This window comes from Habropoda laboriosa, unplaced genomic scaffold (genome assembly GCF_001263275.1).
Source record: "Habropoda laboriosa isolate 0110345459 unplaced genomic scaffold, ASM126327v1 scaffold648, whole genome shotgun sequence".
NCBI lineage: Eukaryota > Metazoa > Arthropoda > Insecta > Hymenoptera > Apidae > Habropoda > Habropoda laboriosa.
Genome location: NW_017100857.1, coordinates 535,957 through 555,253, shown reverse-complemented (window position 1 = coordinate 555,253; position 19,297 = coordinate 535,957). Strand labels below are relative to the sequence as shown.

The following is a 19,297-nucleotide window of genomic DNA, read 5'->3' as shown; positions in this document are numbered from 1 at the left end:
GAGGAATAATAATAATTCTAACACGATTAATCCGCCAAGTATAACCTTAATTTATCGTGACCTTATGTAACCTCATTCTCGAATCTTAAGGACGATCAATTCGACTATTTTCTTCGATTTATTACAACTCGAGTGATATATGGAACGTTAACTGTGGGTGAGTGTGTGTGTGTGACGTCTCTCTTCTCCTGGCCTATATTCTTTGTCCAAAATCAATTGGCCGCTCAAGGCCACTTCCCCCCACCATTGCTAAGGAACGACGCACCGTAAGTGTCGCTTGTGTAGAATAATATTCGCAGCTTTGAATTTTTCATTTCTAACAGTAAAATGAGAGATTATGCATAGTAATTAAATCGAACGTATTCCACGATGCTGATCAATTTTGAATAATTAAGAGACACGTATCGTTCAATTATTAATATCCTATCGAATGCGTATTAATCGTAAATTAGCTCGCAAACGTATCCCGATTAAACGACACAATTTATGCCATCTTCTCATCTTTTAAGTTTATGCAATAATACACATATGCACTATAGTGCATTCTCGTGTATTTTGCATATTTTTATGTGTCATAATTTCACAGACATCCACAGTCTAAGTAATTATTTCTATATTACTCAACATTGTTCATAATGGAAGAATTAACCCTTTGCAGTCCAAATAGTCGAGTTAGTCCACACTCATTCAGTTTGCCTTCATTTCAATATTTCAGCATAACATTAGATATAAAATATTGAATTTCAGTATAATATTAATACATAAAAAAGTAATTTATAATTTATCACTGTATAATATCTGAAAGGAAAAATTCTTATATCGAGTACAAAGGGTTAAGTATCGCTGGTAACTGTTTTGAACAAGATGAAGAAAAAAGCAGATCGAAGTGCTTCAAGAGTTAACCCTTCAGATTCCAACAGCGAATGGAACGCCCTATACCCACCACTGACGTCCATATTAAAAGTAAAAGCACACACGTGTGCAAATAGCAGGTGGCGCGTGCGACTCCTCTCTCTCTCTCTCTCTCTCTCTCTCTCTCTCTCTCTCTCTCTCTCTCTCTCTCTCTTTCTCGTTCCTTCTATCCTTCCCCCTCTTTCTTTCACTCTCCCGGGGATCGATGGAAATTCAGGGACGGTGGTGTGTGCGCCGCGCGCATTCAATAATTAACGCTAATTATATTTCGCGTGAAGGTCGCCCACGGAAATGACTAAAAGCGGCGCGCCGTTTGTTCCACGCATTCGATAGAGCCAACACACATCCACCTTGGGAATCGATCGCCGTTCCCGATGCGCTGACCTATATTCATACCGACCCCCGCGCGTACCACCCGGATATCCGTTGCACAGAGAGGCACACGCGCCGATTCCTTCGTCGACGCGTGAAAAACGAAGTGGAACAACGTTCGTTCGAACGACTTGCGTTGACGAGACGTTGTAAAACGTGTATGTGTTACTTACTGACACTTACTAGAATTGTTGTAACGATTGTATAAACGCAAAATTCCAAGAAACGTTATATGTCAATAGAAATGGCGAATAATGTAGGATACTCGTTTCCCAAAAAAAAAATAACTCGTTCGTGTTTGCTCGAAATGGAAGAATCTGAAAGTGTGCTCCTCCTTTCTTCTTTTAAAAATTGTACGAAGTGGCGAAGAATTTTTTCTTCTAAAGAATAAAGAGAAAAAGAGAGGTAGTTTTACTGTGTTGCGTTAAAGGTTATGTTGTGAAACCTAACCTTAATGTAGACACGATTTCGTTTAAGCTTTTAAAAAAGGATTTTTCCATAAATATTTGCTATTCATATACAAACGAATATTATTTTCTGTCAGAGAATGGAAGGATTAAAAGATTAGGTTATATATAGGTTATGAAACAGTTCATATGAAAAACAACGATGAAATGGTAAAACAGTTGTGCTTGGAAAGTAGTGTACCAGTTCGATTTGCATAAATAAATAATTAAAATCGAAGCATTTCGCTTCCTGTCCCGTGTGTATCTACGTAATCGCGTTCAAGTGTTCGAGCGAGTCGCGTAATCGATGGATATAGTTGAAACACGAAGTTGGTTATCGACGATATAAAGACCTCGTCACACAGGGTTGATGTTATTAGAATGGATTCTATGCAAATCGAATTTTCGATTGTCATTGTTCCGGGTAAACTAGCTTCGTGGAATAGGAAATTACGAAAGAATAGAGAATTACTGCATTATAGAGGTTATGTCGCCTTTTCCAATCGATTTGACCATTGGCTCTGGCGACACCGTCTAGATAAACTGTATCGACAACTTTTAACGACTGTGCATTAAACATTCAACGACACGGTACAGTCGAGCCCCGTTGCTCACCAGATTTCAAACAGTTTCGAACGATCTGTCGGTAAAACAGTTAAAAAACGTATCGGTAAAAATGAAATTAAATGAAAAACTAAGAATCTTCATAAATACGACCTATATAGAGTGGTTTTAATTTCACGATAAATATACAAATCGGTTCATTTCGAATTTCTAACCTCCATACTATTATCGGAAAAACCGCGTTACAAAACATTATGCAATCTCAGCTAGTTTCACAACAAAAGCGTATCTCTGCTCGTGGTCAAAATTATCTCTAAAAAAGTACCTAACGAGCGCCTGTGTGTATATTACATTATTACAGAAACAACAAATTAAAAAAATGTGACCTTCGGTTATTCCCCCGTGTGACTTTCGAAAACGATCGTCGTTCTATTTTTATCGTGCCACCCTGTATTACATATCACCTCTCTCTCTCTTTGTACACCAAACAAGAAGGTTTCGACACGTAATATCCCTTACATTTTCTCGGGCAACCGACTCATTTATGGTAACAAGTTCGAATATTCGCGTTCCAAGCAGCAACAGTCGCTCGTCTCTCTCGCTCCCATTTTTCTGGCCTGGCCAGTCTTCTCGGCCGCGTTAAGGTCGTCCGTCGTACAAAAATGATAACGTCCCTAGGCAACTAACGGTCCAAATAACCCTGGGCTTTTTCGCAACCCTAACACGACGAGACACAATCTCTCTCTACAGACTGTTCGACGACGTGTTGTGTATATGTGCGTGTGTGTGTGTGTGTGTAAATGTAAAATGGTCGAGTGGAGATCGAGTGTGCCACTTTTCTCTCTGTTCTTCTCTTAGTTTCGAGGTTAGGTGGACACACATTTACGCCGTGGCCCAGCGCCACGCAGCTTGGCACAGCTTTTTCGGCCAGCATTGTGTAACACTGTCGCCCGTCGGCCCGCGCTCGTAAGGCGCCTTTACAAGCGCAATGTCGTACCGTCTGCCTAGTCGCAGCTAGTTCTCCTCACGATGTCCCACACTGCGGACTTCTTTTTTTCTCATTACTGTCCGCGGTCGCGACCAACTCGAGTCGAACTTTCGGTTCGGTGCACAGTGTTTCGATACGTAGAACGAATAAGCAAGCAAAATAATCTCTCTCTTGGCTTTCAAGGAAATCGATCGGTTCTTTTTGTCGAGTTTTATTGAGCGTTAGCATAATAGTGTTCACTTGAAACTGTACGTTAATAATGTTCCTCAGGGAATCCCGTATTTGTTGCTTGGTGCAGTAGTTTTGGTTCTCCTGTGGCGATTTTTTTTGTGTGCAATCTGACACTCTGTTTGAATGGAATTTGGTTCTACTTTGAAAAGCAAAGGCTACTTGTTTGATAATTCGAAATTGTGAGATATGATTCGTGGAAGATTTCATAGGAAAAAATATAAGTTCAAAATGTTAAATAGTTGATGTTTGAAATTCACAGAAATGTGTAATTTATTAATTGAAATTTTGTATGTAAGAGTCTCTTCTGTACTCGAATTCCACAGCTGAAATGTAGCATGTATTATATTATTCATAGAACTGACTCGAGCTCTCCTCCTCACGTGAGTGGCGATGATTCGCCGCGAGAAATCAACCGGTGACGCTTGTATCATTAAAACAACGTCACCGGTCAGAAGATCCATTCCTTCGGCTCTCCGCATTATGTCATTAGGAGTGGAAGGCAGAATCGATCGTTAAGCTCGTTTAGCGGCAAAGTGGTCCAATTACAACCGCCACACATACAGTTCTTGGTTGCTTTTACCTCGTCTGAAAACTCAGTTATAAAGAAAACGTACCTGGTTTTTTTTTTCCTTCTCTCGCGCGTCCGTTTCGTTTTTCTTGCCGTCCTCCATCTTGTTCTTCCGTTTCCTTCGTGGATTTGCGGCTTCCTTATTTCGTCCGTATCAGATTTCAATCAACGGTACAATGTCTATCTTCGTTTAACGTCGAATGGGAAAAACGATGTTCTCGATTTTCCTCGAAAGAGAAGGAATAAAGGTTGGAATTATAGGGAATAGTCTAGGGAATTAATTGTTCTCCCCAGTTTTTTCCAGAGACCCATTTTTCTTTTTCTCAACTCTCGGTGGGATTAAAGTATGTGCGATGAGTTTTCTTTGCTTTCTTTTTGTTGATATTCTTCAATGGAGTATAATGACGTGTCCCACGTCGAAGAATCTTGTTGAGTTTGCAAAGCAAATAAGTATTATGGAGTCGTTAATCTTTGTTCCCTTGCCACTGAGTCACCTTAATCGACGGTAGAGTAGCATGCACGATAGAACACAGCAGCAATTGCCTTTTACACGTTTTCTTCCATTTGTCTTCTATCTTCGTACGTTGGCGACACGGATTATGGGAGACCCGATTTGGCACACGCATCAGACTCTACTAGTTTCTGGTACAGCGTTCCTTAAATTGTCTTTCGAGAACAGCCTCTTCCTCGAATTGAACTTTCAGCTGTACAAACAGAAACGCACCCTTAATACACTTTTTCCCAGGTTCTTCCCCGTTTTCGTTACGATCGTACACGTTAGAAACGACCAAAAATGGTAACGAACGTTGCGAGAAAAAATTGTTTCCAGGTTCTTCCCCATTTTCGTTACGATCGTATACGTTAGAAACGACCAAAAATAGTAACGAACGTTGAGAAAAATATTACTTGGTATAAAAGAATGCATCGCAATTCCTAGATTACATTTTAAATTTAGTTATCTTTAAGATACCGAGTCTCCCTTTTTTACCCATGATCGCACAACCGAGTTGAAATTCACCTTTAACAAACAACAACAAGAACAACACTATTAATAGTGTTTCGGTTGCTTGCCCACCAACAGCCCGTACTCACCGTCGCCTATAAATAGCTGTTAGCTTTGATTTTCCGCTTGTTCCGCCCCTCTCAGTTTTCTACCTCGTGTGCCCTCTAACGTATTTCACAAGTTCATTCGATATATATCTCTAACTTACAATTATTTGTAATTCCTACAAACAAGCTCAATACTAATAACATAAATATTTATACACCCCTTACATTGAGCCCAAAAACACTGTCCTAATAACTTGGTTAAGGAAACGCTGCTGTAGCATAAGGAACTAATATATTACGCGCGGATTGTGTAACACTGTGTCGAGATAGAAGCGAGAGAGTGCAGCGCCGTTTCTGCTTGCTGCTGCTGCTCTACGGTCACACGCCGTAGTTCACCGTGGCTGCTCGCTACAGCACCATGACTACTACTCTAGTCGTCAACTAGTCGTCGCGCGCGTTCGGTGTTTTTCTCATGTGCGTGCGCGCGATCATTTTCACGTTGGTATATGGTCTCTTTCTTTGTGTGTATCCATCGATTGGAATTGGTTTTTTCGTGCCACCACTAGCGTGGTGTGTCCTACTGTGTCTCTCTATGTACTTCCCCTAGGGTTAGGTTACAACGGTTGACACACACGTGTTCTTCCCGACTCTAACCGGAATAAATTGGATCTGCGTTAATTGGATCGCTCGTTTCGAACCAGGCGTGTGTCGAGAGGTTTTACACCGTTTTAGAGAATTGTGTATTTGGCATCGATTCGATTTGCACAAGAGTACTTTTGTAACTCTTCATTTCGAGTATGTATTCCTCGTTTAACGGCTACTTTTCACTACGTAGCTCAGAGGAAGTCACTTTTTCAAGGTCGGTACGCGGTTGGACGTAAAAACATGTCTTCTAGAGATTACCCAATACCATGGAAACGAACTCATCTTTCAGCAGCCGATTCGACGCTACCAAGCGTGTGAAAATATCGTTCCTACTCGTCATTCGAGGTGTCGCTGTTGTATATGTACCAAGCTCCTCGATGCACGCGCGTTACATACCAGTTCTGTTCGAAATATACTCGCGTGAATACGCGTTTTCGTCTAAATACGCATCTAATTCCTGTCGGTATGAAGAAGCTCGAGACCTCGATGCGTGGATTCCGGATTGATTTCGTCGAATGAATTCCTGCACACGCCAGGGTGTCTTCAAGGTCGTAATTGTGTAACGAACGTTAGGATCGCGGTTGTGTTTCTGCATAGACAAGCGAGAGAGAGCATGAGTTGCAGTTGCCATTGGCGGTGATGCTCGGTCGGAGTGTCACGAGAGATACACAGTTCGGTTGTGATTTCGGCTCGCGGTTCGCACACCTTCGGTTTATCTTTAACCGTTCACGGTCGATCGTTCGATTATGTAATCCGAAGTAGATCGTCAACTGCAATTAACTCGACGGTTTATTAATCGAAACGTAGTCTCGAAAGAAGCAGTAGTGAATATTTCAAGCCGTGCTCGGTCACGATTGCGTAACGCACGTGAATTGCAATTGTTTCGTCGATAATGTTGCGTGGTGGCGCGCGCAAGACCAACGTTCAATCTTTTCGTGTTTTTTCTGCGAATTAGTCTTTCGGTTCTACGCGTTGTGTAATATACAACAGGTTAATTAGACGCGCGCCATGGGTCGTGCTCGCGCGTTTTCTCCGTCGGTAAATGGAAAAATATACGAGTACGAGAATTTAGTGACAATCGTCTATTTTGTGGTCGATTTTTGTGTAGGAATATAAATAGTAACTCTTCGTTAATCGTTCATCAGTTGAAATAGTGAAATATATCGGTCAAACTGTAATTCAACGACGGTGTGTGGTTATTCTTTTGAACTTCTCGTAACGAAACGGTTTCGTTCTACACATTTCATAATCGTTGGCAGAGGAAGTATTCGTGATCGAAATAGAGCACGACAAGGTTCCATTTATATTCGTCGATATTATCGAAAGTCTAAGTCGCGAATATGATTGTGCAATAACCGTGTCCGCATCGTCTCGTGTGCCATTATTGCAGTCTCGGGCGCGCATCATCACGTAACTGGTCTCTCGGTAGTATCGGTGCCGTTCAAGAACTTTTACGAAGCTTGTGTAATCGGCGGCCACATTCACGTGTTTCTCTCCGTATAAACGACATTTAAGAGGTCTACTCGGGATTTTAATCCGCGATAATATCGTGTGTTGTATGACGTAAACGTTTAAAAACAACCCGTGAATACCTCTCTAATTACACGATTACACTAAATAACGTTGAATTGGATAAAAGTTAAATTTAATAAAACGTGTTTCAAATAAAAAACTTAAAAAAGAAAAGAAACTTATATTCTCACGACGGTGAAAGAGTTTTCTAAACGGAGGACATTTAATACGAATCCACGACAATATTACGTAAATAAAAAAAAATAGAACGCGCATCTCTCGCGGTAAATGGTCCATCTCACGTGTGACGTCACGTGACGTAAACCGATACGTACGGAGCAAACAGTCTTAACAGATAAGAGTTTTATCGGTTTTGGTTTGCTCAATTTTAAGCATTTTCGATAGTCGAATTTAAGTCCTTCGAGGTATATGTGTGTGTGTATATATATATATGAAAATATTTATTGAAAATAGTGTTCGTGTAAGTTAAATACGTGTCGAAAGCCTGTATATATACCATAGGAGAAAGCCTGGATATACCATAGGAGAAAAACATCGGTTTTAATTACACGCTTGAAGGTCTTATATTAACTGTAACTAACGAGTGCGTCCCGACGCCAGGGCGTCGCGACACCGGGGACAGTTGTCTATTATTAGAAACGTCTCTTCTCCTCGTTCGACTCTTTAACGGAGGAAAGTGGTATCAGCTGACATCCCTTAGATAGACGGTCTTCTTACATTCGACCATCGATAAATATAAAATTCGATCGATCGATCTGTTTCAATTATTCTTCGACATAACAATTAACCTTAAAAAAAAAACATTATTTAATCGAGCGAATATAAACTTTTTAATCTAAAAGTGAAATTAAAAAAAAAAAAAGAACCTGGCTAGTGCATTGATTTAAAAAAAAAGAATTTAGTGTCGGAAAGTGTGTCCCTTCTCGCGAGAAAACAAAAAAAAAAATGAAATGAAAACGAAAGCTCAGTTTGCACAAGCGAGAATTAATTAATCCAGGCCGCCCAGTGTGTTTGAGCCATTGAAACTGGTAACGCGAAAACGAGCGTTCTTTTGTTTCGTCTTTTCCCATTGTCCTTTGACGTGACGGGAATAAAAAACCAGTCTGTGGAGGAGGAAGAGAGAAGGTGGTCCAGGTGCCCGGTCGGAAACCAATTTGCCCGCGAGCTTGACGCGTTCCTCGCCGCTGCCAGGCTCAATCACACTTTTCTACGAAGTAGAAAACACTTCCGTCGAGTGTTAAATTAACGAGAAGGAAGTGGCGACGCCTCGTGACCCAACGTTGCCAACATAATCGAATCGCGCGCACTCTATTGGGAATGAAATTGAATTGAAACGTTGAAAATGGCGGTGGGGGTGGTAGGAGATGTGAGGATATTTTTGAAAAGTTCACGTTCTTTTGTATAATCAAATTCATCAGTGATGGTTAAAACGAAAATTCGATAACGCGCGCGTGAGAATGTTGTTGTTGTAATTGAATGTTGCGTCGGGTGTACGAAAGGCGTGTGCCATTATTGTTTCCAAGAAATTCCCTCGTTTAAAGGAAAATATATTCGAGCGTGTGTGTTGTTGTTGTTAAAGGGGGTTAATTGAGGGGAGACCGTAGGAGTAAAAGTGTGTAGAGAGAAAAGAACAACGGAGGAAGGCGCAACACACGAGCATAAGAGAAAGAGAAAGAGAGAGAGCACGAACGAGAGAGAGCTAACGGAAGCGAGCCAATATGAGATTACAGGGCAGTTGGGGCTCGTGCCAGATGCGCGTTTACACGGGCCCTGAATACTGTAAATGCACTATCTGGTACGACATCTCTCCTGTCGCCGCCACCAGAGTAACGGTCACCGAGTTGCTGCTTTTCGGCGGTGCAAATAAAATAAAACCAAAAAAAAAAAGAGAAACGTCTGTCGGTTACACGTGTATATAAAAACGTGTAAAATAACCAACACTCCTTTTCACCGGATTTCTATTTTTAACCCTTCGAGAAAGTTTTTTCCGTTTTACCTCATTAAATTTTTTTTGTCGATGAACTCTTCTCCTTTATTAAGCTTTTCCTCTCTTGGTTGTTTATTGTTTATGGTAACTCGAAGGGTTAAAAACGTTGCAATAGAATCGAAGCGAGTATGCTTCTTTTCTTTCGTTTGTTAATCATTCATTTGTGATTTTCAATTTTGTTTGTTCTCGAATTGTGTTTGGTAATTTGTTAAGACGAAGAAGAATTATTGTAAATTTCTCGTTTTGATAATCACGTTATATAATGTGAAACAACAAAAGGGGCAGGGGTAAGTGGTTACATAGAGGGGAGACTCGATGTATATCGCGATGAACAACGAGGGTAAAGATCGCGTGTGTTTGTAAAGTTCGCGTCTCTATCCTCGTCTATGTGTCATCCCAGCTAAAAAATCCACACGTCGACGCGGCGGCTGTGTCATTGAAAACATTACGGAGATACAATGTCGTGGGTTACGTCATGGTCGCGAAGACGACGGAATCAGTGAACAATTGGATACGCGAACGAACACGAGATCGTGTTACTACTCGCAAAGTGTATCGTGTTCTGTTCCGGTATCGCGTAACGTTCAGCTCTTACACACGGTTGAGGTTAATCGACTTCACAGAGTGCAGAATTTTGTTTTTATTCGACGAATTTTCGTTTATCCGTGTAATCTCGATTATTCGGGTACAACGATTAAGTGTTTTTTTTTTAACGATCGAAATTTATAAAAATATATTGTTTGTTCATTGTAATATGAATCATTGTACTGTCGGCACTTTTGTGCCTTGGATCCTACGCTTATCTTGGACCTGTCGTCAGTGTAAATATTTCAATTGATAACGGCTTGTTGACTGATAATATTGATCTTGATCTGAATGATAAATTTCTTAGGGTGTACGGTTCATTTTAATATCGAACAAAAGAGTGTGTATCAATGTGTGGTAGGAGGTTGTTTAAATATATTGTTACTTTATGATACTAGAATTTTCTTTTTAAGGTGATCGAAAATGTATTATCTTCATAATCTTGGATTACTTCGCTTTGAAGTTCTGTTTTCAACGTAAATATTATTAAGCATTGTTAAAAATAGTGATAAATAGAGATAGTAATCCAGGATTAAAATTCTCGAATTTTAACGACGCACATCGCGCCAGAATGCACGTGTCTCGAAAATCGTTCGTATATTGTGCGCGTATGTGTATCAGCGGGTTAAAATTGGAATGTAGAATGAGATTGCGAAATTTATAATCTAAAACTAGACCTGTGTAGAGCATCCGCTAAAGAAACCACGAAACATACATCTCAAGCACACGTGCACGCACACAGACACACACACTTTCATTGGACTCTGTAAAAGATCACACGTACACGAAAAGTCGTATTGAGTGTTACATACTTGAAGAGACTGCACGAAATCGGCGACGTTAAATGATAAAAACGAGATTGCATACTAATTTTATAAAAGACCCAGGTAAACCTGTACATTTTCCACTTGAAAAAAAAAAAAAAGAAACTAAAACCATACAACCCAGGTATGGTAGTTAACAATCTGGTTTTGAAATACTGTGTTATAAACCAAATTGATTTCGAAGCTATAAAGAAAAGAAAACAGAAATATGGTATTAAATGTCTCTTGAAATCCTGTCCATATTAGAACACGCATTCCATAATCACATATAAAAAAAAAACAACTGTATATTACCAGATTTTTCGAAACAACTTCTACCCGGAGAGTATAAAAACAAGATCTGTCATTGTAACTTAAGCCTTAAAACGAGCCCGCAAATAACGACTGTACTTAAAATCCCTTAGCGTGAAATTCAACGGTAGCCAAGAATGAGATAAGTGGTGAAACATCGAAGACAAGCCAAGTAGCTTGATCTCTTTCGTATGAGGGCGATTTTTTTTTTTGCGTGAGTTCGCACAATAGGTATTGTAGAGTTTATGGTCGGGACCGCTGATTCCGCGATAGTTCTGTGCCCGCGGCACAATACCATGAATCAGGCGCGATACAGACGTATATATGTATAAGATAGGGAAAACCTGTTCGCGGGATGTCGTGGCACACGCGTGTCGTAATAAATCTCCAACTCGCTGCTCGAGAAAAAAATTTCATCGACAGGGGCACAACGGCTCTGCAGCCTCTCCCGAAAACAACTTTTTTTTGTACCGTACAGCGTTCGTTCTTCACGTGTACCTCTTTTTTTTTCATGTCTCTCTCTCTCTGTGGGTGCAACGTAAACAGACGCATGTTCTTGGAACGCGTTTCGAAGGCAGACTGACTTCTGACGATAAAAGAATCGACGGAGCGTATACGCGCGTCTCGAGAGTATCGGGGTGGCACTTGCTCTTCGCTGTTGACTTGTTTTTCTTTCTTGGTTTTTTTGCTCCCGTTTTTTGTTTCTTCTGTTTTTTTTTTGTCTCGTGCTTCTGTTCGTGTCCGCCTCTACAACATCGTCCACGTACACGTACACACATGCGCGATATTTATACCCGTGGTATTTCGTTACGTTTCAACTGTTTTCTGGCCCTTTTCTGCTTATGTAAGTGCGTCTTACTTGAATGAGGGCGTGACGTAGTAAATCACGTTTTATTCACGATTTACCACGGTGCTCCTTGTTAATTATGTAATATGCGTAATGTTCGGTTAATTGTTCGCATTGTACGTATACGTATTGCAACGGGAAGCGATTTTTAAACGAAACTAAGCGTGTCTGAACGTGACATATGGAATATTCTACTTAGGGCTTGTCCTTCGTAGATGGAGCCACCCGAACTGCTATAACTCCCATGATACATCGAAGGAGATATGCAGATAGTTTTCGCGGGGAAATTTTTTACCGTGTGTATAAATCCATGAATATTTTTAAAATGAAATTTGAACGCGCTTCTTACGTATTATAAATTCATAGATATTTAATTAATGGATAATACAAGTAAAAGCTTTTTCGAGGAAATTAAAAATGCTATTGCTGCTGATAGGTTAATGCGTGCAGTTGTATTTCGTCGATCACTTTTATCTCGTGCTGTCATCGTTTTTTATCGCTACTCATTGTGTAATTGTAATGATAATAAAAATCATGCTCTTTTGCATCCCTCTCATCATTTCATTTCATTCTATTCCATTCCATTCCGTCACCTTTCGAAGTCGTCGATTTCGTTTTAGCAATTTATTTTCGAATTACTGAAAACATTATTTGGAGACTGAACTTGAACACCGTCGCCGCTCGTTTTGTTCGCAATGCACGCTCACTACGAAATGCAGAGATAGAACGAATATCTTTATTATGTACATATTTTATGCAAGTTACGCGGTTTCTGTTAAGAATAGCTTTGTTCCTATATGTATATGTATATATTTATACCCCCTGATTTCTTCCTGAAATTTATTGCTCAGCGTCCAGCGCATCTAGAGACGTTAAAATGATCGTAACAGTTCGAAAACGAAAACTGTTAAAAATGATAAAATTGTAACATGTTTTTTTTTTATTCCTATTTGCACCTTGAGGTTGCGAAATTAAGAATTGCGTCGTAAAGAATTATTATGTACCCGTAAGTGAATATAGAAATTAATAGGATAAGAATAGTGATTGCGAATAAGCACTCTAAACAAAAATCAGGTTCCACTGTCAATGTCACTTTAAGGGTATATAAGTCATTCAATATCCGAGAAGTTTAATATAGAGATTGACTTAATTGAACGAGGATGAGAGAGGTGGGAGAACCAATAGATGGAGGGGGGAGCAGAAACCTAGAATACTTGGGTTAAAAATAATCAGCTGTTACTGTGGATGGTCAGAAATTCGGGAGCAAGGTCAATCGATAGCAGCGCAACTTCCTAAACATATGTATAAATATTCCGCCGTTTGTTTAAATATTCCCGCATCGTTCGCGGTTAAGTATTGTTCCTTTTGCCTCTGACATGAAATGTAAATAATTTATCTATCCTCTCTGTGATGTTACAAAAAGTATGTTATATTTATTAGTTTACAAAATTGTTTACTTCTATGAAAAGTTACTATATCGATATTCTTTTCGATTTAATGTTTTACTCTAAAAAAGTGCCCAGTAAAAGAAGACCTTCTTTATTTACACACGATGCTGTTTATTTCTGAATGAAGATATAAGGTTAAAGGAGAGAGAGTCAGTCGAGGTAGTGTAGTACTTTTTTGATTTATAGTGTTTGCAATGAGCTGCAGCAGCAACAGCGCGCACAGGTATTCCTCTGAAAGTTGCATCTCATGCTTCTTCTCACCGACGTCGGTAAACGTGAGAAAAACTCACCTTGGAATTTGTTTGCAAGCAGAAGGTCGGCGTGTAACTGTGCTCGTATAAATTTTTAAAGAGGCACCGAGATATATTTCATGCGGTGTGTGTATATTTAATCTGTATATGAGAATAAAGTTTGAACTTCTCGTGTTGAAAATGCACTGCTAAAAATACATCTTGCTCCGCAAAATTGAACGCGAACTTTTATTCGAACGGAATAAAGTAATGGTGAATCCACAAATGCAATAAAAATTGAACGAAATATAGTGTCTATGCTTTTAAGATTAGAATATTCGTTGCGTTGCTGTTCAATATTATAGTGAAGTATAAAATAACGTTTCCATTGTTGCAACATACCAACGTGTACTTTTCTTTAGCAATAGCTTATTATGTACGCCATTTTATGTAGTCGTAAAACCCGAAGAAGAACATGATTCACTTGCAAATTCCCTAGGCATGAAGGAAGAAGCTACGTTTCTATTGTTGAACCAACGTGGAAGAAGAGGAGAGGGGTTGGGTGGAATCTTTGGAAGAGGAGAATTTTTGCGATTGGCATGTTGGCAGTGTTGTTAGCTGGTTGTGTGGCTATGTTGTGTATACGACCGCTATCGGCACTGCAATTATGACGATCGCAGGTCCGCGGCCATGATGGAAAGGAATATCAACATTTGAAGAATTATCGTCGAGTTACAAAAACGAAGATTTAATTCATTATTTTGTAATAATGGAAACAATTCGAATTTAAATATAACGTAAGAATATTTATCGATAGTCGCAATCTGTTTCATCGACTGAGTTATTACCGATATTTTAGTTACCATTAGATCTAGATATTCCTAAATGCATTATTTTTTAAATTTGACACGTTTTAAATTTAGGAAATTGAAAATTTCACCAATTTTCATAACAATAAATTTATAACTCGCCTAAATTCCTAAACATAATTTGAAGTTCGTCAAATTTATATGGAATAATGATTGTTTTGTCCGGTGATCAGGAGGGTAAAAAAGTAGACGAAAAGACAGCAATCGGTTTCAGTGTGAAATGTGTACACATTTTTAGCACGGTGATTTAGAGTGATTTACATTTGTCCGTTTCCTTCTGTTGCAGATCTGCCTACGTATCCTTCGGGGGATTACTGATGAGGTTACAGGGTGATGCAAACAACCTACACGGTTTCGAGATCGACCAGCATATGTACCTACTCATGAAGAAATTAGCGTTCTAACTGCATGTCACATGCGTCACAATATTAGAATACATTGTGTTAATACATTCTGTTTTTCGAGAGTGTATTCTAATATGAAAGATTCTAATATGAAAATGACTGGTTAAGAAGTTTATAATGATATGCGTTGAACAAAAAAAGTCTATTACTCGTATTTCATTGAAATATCATGTTTTCCATCTGATTGATCATTATTCATATTTTCCAGACTCTCGTAAATCCTGAATTAAAGCATTGTCACTGCCATTACAATTCTCAGATATATGATGATTAATAAAAGTATTTTTCCACGTTAAAGAGATACACCCTACACCTATAAAATCCCTTCTTATTCAGTTTTTTATATTAAAAAATATACAAATTACAAAAACTGTAAAACTCTCACAAGCAAAGCGATTGACCAACCGTTGATTGGATTCTTAGAACACAGATAAAAATGCCCCCCAGGTACTGACGAGGTTCTAGATATACAGCGGTGTAATGGGCCAGCTAATTTGGTACAAATTCAAGTAAACCGTTTCCGCGCCTCGTTACGAATGATTGTAATAATTGCATCTGGCTCTGTTCTTATAATTGGATTGGGAGACTATTTCTTATTCCATTAATTTCAAGCTCTTTTTTCTCTCCATACAATAAAAATAAATCCCACTTGAATTCTCTCTTTTCTATATGAAAACAAGACGATCAGTATTACAATCAGTATTTGTTCTGCTACGATACTACGAATCGCGAGACGCCATTTTGGAGAACAAGAGAGCCAAGACTAAATACGTGATCCAATTGGAGCACGCGCAGTTTCAGTGAGTGCGAGCGCGAGGTAGGTAAAGAATGTGCGACAGAGACGCGTTGCAGAAGAGGGGAATAGCCAAGAGCTAATTTATGTAATTAAACTCGCGGTATTCCTGACCTTGTACGGCTGAATGCTAGCTGGCCGAGGCTGGCTTGAACAATGTGGCATAAGTGCACTTGGCGTGGGTCGTCTCAAACTTAAACATGGCGGCTTAATGTTGCATAACACATCGCGTTACAAAATGGCTGCCACTTAATAAGGGTCTGATCCTAAATAGATTGGCCCAATGACATATAATTCGCTTTTATCTAGCCGCCCGTATACGAAGTTGCGCAACGTACGCCAAGCCAGAGACCGACGGAGACGAAAATCGATAAGTCGTAGACGAGTGTCGCCATCGCTGCGACGATGCTCCTCGCAGTCGGTAACTTGGTCAAGTTTTCCACCAAATTTCGAAGAAATATGAGGTTTCAAAATTGAAAAGAATTCAGTTTCGTGGAATAAAAGTTTTATTTTATTTTTGCTGGTGATACAAATGTATAAATTAACGTAATCGATAATTATGTACAATTACTACTGCAAGGAAAGGTGTATGGAGTATTATATAAAGTTTAGTAGAATATAATAAATATTTTTGTACATCATCTTTGCAGATGATTTTATTTTTCTTTTTAGTAAGTGTTGAGTTTCGTTGTAATGATAACCCTCAAACATTGATCAAACGCGGTACAGACAGCTAATCCTTGCTTATCCGGACTCCAATCCAAGGAGCTAACTGGTTGCGACGAAACAGTACTGTTTTGTAGAAGTGTTAGGTTACCGACAACTCCTTGCTCTATGCCTTCTGCATCAGCTATTTTTCTTTTCTCCGGATAATTACTACAATGAAAATGATAAATGGCAAAGATGACTAATATTATAAAAATTGTTGATAAAAAAGAAAAAGTTCGTATTTACTATTTCCATAAGCAAAGGCTTCCTGTTCCACCACAAGTAACAAATATTTCTCTATTTTGTGGTAAATGTCTCACCAACCATACCGTTGAATTATGTGCCTAAAACAATGTTACTTGCATCAACTTGAATCAAGTATCTCATTCTATTTTTTACTTTTAGTCTTACTTTTTCAGTTAGGTAAGCAAACCCTTTTTTGGGATGCTGTGTCTTTAAGTCAAACAAATAAAGCTTTGATTCCAAAGTAGTGGCTACTAGCTTGTTCATTGGAATATCCTTTCTATCAAATTCAACACTGCAAACTCCATTTTTAAGATTACTTTCCCATAAAAGAGACATTGCCTTTAAATCAAACATTTTTACATCTCCATTGTCATATCCAGCAACTACAACTCTTTCCTCAGAGTTGTAAGAGTTCCCAAATGTAACTGTCCAACAATCTCTACGAGCTTCACCCTCTTTAGGTTGCATTACAGCCACTGGACGACCTTTTTGCCTGGGATCCCAGACTTTAACACTTCCATCTCTGGAACCAGTTACTAATTCAGATGCACCACATCCAATACTTTGTCCAGCCACACCATCAATACTATTTATTATCTCAGTGTGAGCATTAGCTGTGTAGACTGGTATTGAAGGATCTTCTAGGTTGTAGATGTTCAATTTACCCTAATAAAGGTGACTTTAAGTTTTCTGCATGCAGGAATAATAAATTGTTAAAATTCGATTCTTATTTATATAACTCAATTCATTCCAATGGAGATGTACTAGCAGTTTCCGTGACTTTTATTAATACCTGGAAATCACCGGTGGCTAAATATCTGTCTTTTAAACTTGAAGCTTTAAAAGTTCCACATTTTATTTGCTGCGATCTTTCGATGTCTTTAACAAGTTTCAGTTCACCGCTAGAGACTTCGTAGATTTGTATAATGCCACTTCCGCGCGGTCGTGAACCCATAACCACAAACTTCGCGCTGCACGGAATCCATTTTGCGTCGAATAACGAATAGTTTACTGATTTCTCGATATGACAAATTATTTGTGGTTTTTCAAGCTTATCCATGCTTTTAAAAGTAACTCTACGTCAAGGCGACACAGTATCCAAGTAAAATTAGGTCGATCGTGACAGAACTCAGTTCAAAGTATCCGTAAACAAACTGACATACCATCTACAGTGAAATATTCAAAAGTGCTGTCCCGCGAAATTCAGATAACTCATCGTTTATTGGTATTACCAACCTAACACCTAATGCATTCTTTTGTCCAGGTCAGGAGGACTGAAAGTGCCCTTACTAATTTCGTCTCACTTTCAACGTTACCAATTCAGCATGGGATAAGATTACAACATTACTAGTGGTTAGAACTAAACGTAACTATGAAATTACAAATAAGTATACATAGATATAATACATATTGGGATGAGCAGAATGTTCGTTCCATTTTTCGCTAAAAGATGGAGGTGACTGCAATTAATTGCACTTAATTTCGATCTTTTTGACAGTTTACATTTCACCGGTAATGTAAATACAGTCCTGCGAAGATTAATTGTGTTTTGTGTATTCCACGTCAATTTAAAAATGGACAATAATAAAATATATTTGCGGCATATCATCTTGTATTACTTTAAAAAGGACAGTTTATTTAATTTTGTAATGGAATGTTATTTATAGAATAAATGTTTCGCGAAAGGAAGTGGATGTGGTGTGTAAGGGAGAAATGAAGACTATAAAATGCTGTGAAACAATGCTGGTATATTGTAACCTTTTGTAAAATACATCTTGTACAGTTATCTTACAATAAATAATTGATTTTTGTGATAAATAATTGCATTTCTCTTCATTTTTCCTGATATTGAAGTCCTTTCCTTTATTCCTGTGGTGGCCTGAAACTTCACTCTGTAATTTAAACAAAAATTTAAATTGTTATTTAACAAGACACTCTAATTATTCTTCCACCAAAGTACTCGCAAATAAAATAGACACTTTAATAAATTGATACATTAATAAATTAACAAATGAAGCTGCTTTTTCCGCTTCCAATTTCGGACTCGAAGACTCTTGGCACGTCTAAGAAGTGATTGACTTACACTACTGGCTAATTCTGAAGAATTTTGAACGCCCGAGAAGTGGCTGACATGCACTACTGGCTAATTCCGAAAAATTTTCGAACGTCTGAGATATGGTTGACTTTACTACTATACAAATTTCGATGTCTGACTTATGGTTGATTTGCAGGAAATTTTGCACATTGTGGCAAACGTGTTATCGGGTTTGCAACTTTGTTGTCGCGAATCGTTCTCGAAAAGTGCACATTGTTGCACGACGCGCCGCTTTGCAACATTGTGCACTTTTCGAGAATGATTCGCGACAACAAAGTTGCAAACGCGATCCCTCCCTTTGCAACTTTGTGTCGCGCGCGCGAGTTACGAAATGTCGGAAATGACGAAATTTCTAAGAATCGAGGCAATTCCAAGAAGCGACCTCCTGTCACATCATATTCGCCTAATACAAAGTCACGATTTTCGATTTTCGAAAATTTTTGGCCGAAAATCGACTTTCTAATGGGCGAACATGATGTGATAGGAGGTCACTTCCTGGAAGTGACTCGATTCTTGGAAATTTGGTCATTTCCGAGAAATGACGAAAATTCCAGGAATTCTCGAGAACTGAAATTTTCGAAGACCCTTTGGCTGAAAATCGACTTTCTAATAGGCGAACATGATATGACAGGAGGTCACTTCCTGGAAGTGACTCGATTCT

At 38.9% G+C, this 19,297-nt stretch overlaps 2 protein-coding genes across 2 annotated transcripts in view; one reads left to right on the top strand and one right to left on the bottom strand.

The window, feature by feature from the left end:
• The window catches only part of LOC108577448 (DNA-directed RNA polymerases I, II, and III subunit RPABC3), a 63,755-nt gene extending 48,949 nt beyond the window's left edge, over positions 1–14,806 (top strand). Inside the window, exon 4 of the mRNA XM_017940601.1 lies at positions 14,677–14,806. Within this exon, the coding sequence (XP_017796090.1) occupies positions 14,677–14,794 (118 nt within the window). The 3' untranslated portion in view covers positions 14,795–14,806. The remainder of the gene's footprint in view (positions 1–14,676) is intronic.
• A 1,417-nt stretch (positions 14,807–16,223) lies between these two features.
• LOC108577421 (WD repeat-containing protein 92) lies at positions 16,224–17,614 on the bottom strand. Its single transcript, XM_017940567.1, has 4 exons — positions 17,335–17,614; positions 16,695–17,207; positions 16,542–16,639; positions 16,224–16,463 (listed from the first exon to the last, which is right to left on the bottom strand). The coding sequence occupies exons 1-4, from the start codon at positions 17,599–17,601 to the stop codon at positions 16,256–16,258; spliced, it is 1,086 nt and encodes a 361-aa protein (XP_017796056.1). The 5' UTR covers positions 17,602–17,614; the 3' UTR covers positions 16,224–16,255.
• Positions 17,615–19,297: the final 1,683 nt, after the last annotated feature.

Excerpts from the sequence above, each read along its gene's own strand:
- LOC108577421 (XM_017940567.1), bottom strand. The coding sequence starts at position 17,601 with ATGGATAAGCTTGAAAAACCACAAATAATTTGTCATATCGAGAAATCA. Across the intron at positions 17,208-17,334 it reads TAGCCACCGGTGATTTCCAG|GGTAAATTGAACATCTACAA; the intron begins GTATTAATAAAA and ends CACCTTTATTAG. Across the intron at positions 16,464-16,541 it reads AGCCTTTGCTTATGGAAATA|TAATTATCCGGAGAAAAGAA; the intron begins GTAAATACGAAC and ends TTTTCATTGTAG.